Source organism: Hipposideros armiger, unplaced genomic scaffold (assembly GCF_001890085.2).
Source record: "Hipposideros armiger isolate ML-2016 unplaced genomic scaffold, ASM189008v1 scaffold_494, whole genome shotgun sequence".
Taxonomy (NCBI): Eukaryota; Metazoa; Chordata; class Mammalia; order Chiroptera; family Hipposideridae; genus Hipposideros; species Hipposideros armiger.
This window is the reverse complement of record NW_017731844.1, coordinates 39,976-44,554: the sequence shown is the minus strand read 5'-3', so window position 1 is coordinate 44,554 and position 4,579 is coordinate 39,976. Positions and strand designations below refer to the sequence as shown.

Sequence of the window (4,579 nt, the reverse complement as noted above, 5' to 3'; positions counted from 1 at the left end):
GGGGGCGGGGAGGCACTGACGCTGCCCAGGTGGTTCCTCCAGTCTTGGTGAGAAGCTGTCCGATGACTCAGTTTCCCAGCGCCCACCTGGCTCGGATACCCCACCTGAATTTTCACGTGAAAAGGCGGTTCGGACAGGAGAACAGGCTGTCCTGAGCCTCGTTGGGAAGGAGGGGAGAGGTGCATTCCTTCCCCCTCCCCCGACGCTGGGCTGACGGAGAAGCACGAACCAGGGCAGGGAGCAGGGGCAGCAGGTGGTGAGCTTCTGCTGACCACCACACCCATCTGCACGGCCTCCTGCGAACAGCACCCACGTGTGCCTGTCCCGAGGGGAGAAGCGCTGATGACTGTCTAGAACAGGTCCCAGGGCCCAGCACCGTCACTGTGGACTTGAGCCGTGAAAACCCGCCAAGACGTCAGTCAGTGAGACTTGGGCAGGACTTATTTCTGTATTCTGGAAATTTCTACCATAACTCAGTTCAAAGGAAGTTAAATTTGTTTCCTTTTAATTGATTCACCATTTCATTATGGAAAGCCTGACAGACCAAGACAAAAACAGAAACATTGGCTATTCCAATTTTTTTTAAATATTGAGACTTTTTCAACAGAATTAATGAAAGAATATCAGAAATGTGTTATACATTTAATTACACGACTAGCAAGGCTGCACAACAGGCCCAGTTCAGGTCTCCAAACTCAACCAACAGGGAAGTCTGAGTGTGTGCCCGCGTGTGTGTGGACATGGGCGTGCACACGCTCCTCACACCTTCCCACCTGGTCACGACACAGTGAGATGGAGACGGTTCTGGGAGCTGCTCACGGCTTCCTGGGCGGAGATGGCAGACCCCTCACAGGAGGGAGACCCCCTTAGAGCACGTGCCGCAGGAGGTGGCAGGAAGGGTTCCACAGAAATGAACCCTCCCGGTGAGATCAGGACCACGCATCCACCCACAATGAAAACCTGCTAAACGCCCAGGTAAGCAGTTCACCAACAGTTGTCAGACTGCCGCCCGCCCCTCGGTGCAGGCGCTTACCTGGACCAGCTCACTCAGCATGTCCACGTTTCTGAAGATGGTGAACCAGAACTCAGGGATTCCTTTGGGGTTTGGCTCTTCTGCCGTTGCTGCTTCGTTTTCTGCTATGACTGCTTTATTTTTCATGTCTCCCTGCAAAATTAAACACGCAAAATGGAACACTTATTACAAAGTAACAAATTAACAATTGATCCAGTGGTTTAATGTAGGATATAATTTCAGAGTCCCACACAAACTATAAAAAACCCATTCTTTGAATCTGCATCTCCAAGACCACAGTGCATGTCCCAATTTCAAATGTTTCCGAAGGACAAAGCACGTGAGGCATTCCATCCAGGCCTAATTCCACGACAGGATTTCTCATTAGGGGGGAAGGCTAAAGAGGTGGCCCAATCACCCACCAGCACATGCAGCTCCAGTGTCTTCAGCAACAAGAAACTGCCCTGGACTCGTACGTCCAGCTCTAAGGAGATGTTTCTAAATGTCGGACAGAGGCACGGTGCCCACATCAGGGTGGTGACCAGAAAGCTACGTGGCTTTCACGGAGCGCTACACGGAGCCAGAGGAAGTGTGACGCTGCGTCACAGGGGGCCCTTTGGAGGGGCTTTGAAATGAGCAGAGGCAGGTTTTCTTGAGCAATAAGGAACTGACTCACTACTATACTGATCCACAGACACAGTTTCAGCTAGGCCAGGTTCTGTATATGTTTTTAAAATGTTTTATTTACATTTACTTATATATCTTATAAGAAAGGCAAAGCTTCCTATATTTTTTAAATTTTTTTTTATTGGAGAACAGCCATGGTCATTGGTTACACATTGCTTTCATGCTACAACAGCATACCGTATTTGCCGGCGTATAAGACGACTGGGCGTATAAGACGACCCCCTAACATTTCCACTCAAAATACAGAGTTTGTTATATACTCGCCGTATAAGACTACCCCCTCTTCCGCACACCTTCCACACACCAAATAAAAGGTAAAACAATATCAGATTTGATTTGGCCCACTGAAGTGCAAACAAGCGTATTGTATTTCGTGTCACCACATAACCGTTTTGGCGATGTTAAGCCACCATGTCTGCTACATGTTTTTCGAGTTCTGGCCAGTGTGGGGTGCCTCTTCTTAATGCACACTTACCCCTTGGCATACTCTTTAATGCTTTCTCATTTGATTTCCAGTCCCGAACCATCTTTTCTGTTACTCCATATTGTCTTGCAGCAGCACAATTATTATTTTCCTTAGCAAAGTTTATAACTTTCAGTTTAAAATTTGCATCATACTTCTTTCTTTTGGCTGGTGCCATGATAGGGATGATAGGGGTTTGACTGGTCGACATTTTCTATGCTGTACTGTACAATGGTGCAGTATTGTGGTTGGCTGTTGGCTGTATACAAAGCCTGATTTGATTGGTCCCTGCTCCCTGTTTGCCCGCCCTGTCACTATAGCAGTCTGGTCCACCCTTGCATCAGCATCTCCCTGGGACCTCACTAGTGCGCAAGTGCGAGCTCTTCACCATTCTAACAGGCACCATGATAGCGCAAAATCGCGAATCTTCAATGCATATGTAAAGAAATATACGGTAACCCGAATTTACCACACTCGCAAAATCACACACAGCCGACCATACACCCAGTACGGTATCGCGATTCGCGATTCTGCGCTATCATACTGGGTGTATGGTCGGCTGTGTGCGATTTTGCGAGTGTGGTAAAATCGCATAACAGCAAAATCGCATAACAGCCGAGCATACACCCAGCAGCGCTGCTGATGCCTGAACGGTATGTGGAATGAAGTGGGCGGGCATCGGGAGGCCACTATGGCACGGGGCAAGCACTATGGGCAGTCTATCTGAAGTGTACCTGGTGTATAAGACGACCCCCCACTTGGAGGCATATTTTTCAGGGCCAAAAAATCGTCTTATACGCTGGCAAATATGGTAGTTGACTCTTTTAAGGAGGGCGCAGCTCACAGTGGCCCATGTGGGGATTGAACCAGCAACCTTGGTGTTATCAGCACCACACTCTAACCAACTGAGCTAACCGGTCACCTCAAGGTTCTGCATATTTTTAAAGATCAAAAACATGTACGAAAACTCACATATGCTTCAAAAAAATCCCTAAAAGTGAGTATTACAGGATGGAATCTGTTTTTCTAAACATAAAATCAGGCCGACAGTTAACCTTGGGACGTACTGGGACGCTCCGCGGCACTGGAGTAGGACCGGTCGCCAGAAAAAGGCGGTGAGCAGGTGATGGATGGGGCACGGCACCAAAAGTACCCGTAAGGTACCCATGTAATGTAATGTAATTCCGAGTGTTTCCAACACGCCCTCCTCACAACCCCAACCTCCCAGGGCCCGCCCACACAGGGGGCCTCTCGGCAGGCCTCCACTCTCTCCTCAGGAAGGCTTCTGCTGATGCTTTCATCTCTGTCCAGCCAATCCCACCCCACTACAGCACTGTACGCAGTTGCTGCAGGAGACTGAGCAGGGAGATGCGTCTGGATCATGTGAACTGACAGCGCCAGGTCAGGCGCCAGGCCTGCCGGCTGCTCAGTATTCACTCAGAAAGAGGTCTGAACACCCAACCTAAGAGTGAAACAGCACCTGCTGTTAGCAGCTCTTTTCTCTGTCAAGTTGCATTGATGACTAAAGACCTTTAAGGACATTCCTTCTTTCTAACAGTGTTAAAACAGAACCCAAGTCCACTCATTAAAAAAACCAACTTACAGCCAATTTATCCTCCTCTTCATTCTCACTGTGCCACTCCGATTCTGCATCTGTCGGCTCCACATCACCAGTGACGAACTCCCTTCTCTAAGTGAGAACGAGAACCTTCAAGTTAGGAGAGTTATTCGGAAAGCCAAGAGTTAAGCTAATGAGTGTGTGTAACGTTACGAAAAGCCTGCAAACTGGATGCTCCTAGAAGCGATCCTGAGATTCCAAGTCTCAGGGCCTGAAGAGCACCCCTCGGCGACTCACTGGGCACATGCGGACATGCTGGGACGACGCACGAGCAGAGCCCCACCTTGTCGAACAGAGGCTGGTACAGCGCCGCGTACTTCCGCTCCAGGTCATGGACCTCCTCGTAGAACTTGGCTTCTATGTGAGCGCACTTCACCTGGAGCTGTTTCAGTGCATTGATTCTTCTCTTCACGGCTTTAGGTAAACTAAGAGAGGGAACAGAAAACAAAATTGCCACGCGCCTACAAAATCCAGGTGGAATGCTTTCTGATTTTATTAAAATAAATTTAGGTTAACATAGAATTAACATCCTTACTATGAAAAAATTAGGACAAACATTAAGAAAAGGACAAACATCCCAACAGAGAAAAAAAGGATAGGGGAAGAAACCAAAAAGGAAATTCACAAAAGAAAAAAACAATAAAACGTGACAGAAAACATCCAATCTCACGAAATAGCCAAAAAAACATAAATTAAAAGATCTTTTGGGCCGGCCGAGTGGTGCGATGGTTAAGAACTGGCTTGGGACGCCAGAGGGCCCCGGTTCGGATCCCACATATGAGGGCCAGTGACACTGCCC

At 48.3% G+C, this 4,579-nt stretch overlaps 1 protein-coding gene across 5 annotated transcripts in view; it reads right to left on the bottom strand.

Annotated features, from left to right (window-relative positions):
- Positions 1-4,579, bottom strand: part of NAP1L4 (nucleosome assembly protein 1 like 4) — a 41,248-nt gene that overhangs the window by 16,693 nt on the left and 19,976 nt on the right. For all 5 annotated transcript variants that reach the window (XM_019667342.1, XM_019667338.1, XM_019667339.1 and 2 more), the window contains exons 6-8: positions 4,064-4,205; positions 3,766-3,852; positions 1,034-1,165 (exon numbers count right to left, since the gene is read on the bottom strand). In XM_019667342.1, coding sequence (XP_019522887.1) covers positions 1,034-1,165; positions 3,766-3,852; positions 4,064-4,205 — 361 coding nt within the window. The remainder of the gene's footprint in view (positions 1-1,033; positions 1,166-3,765; positions 3,853-4,063; positions 4,206-4,579) is intronic.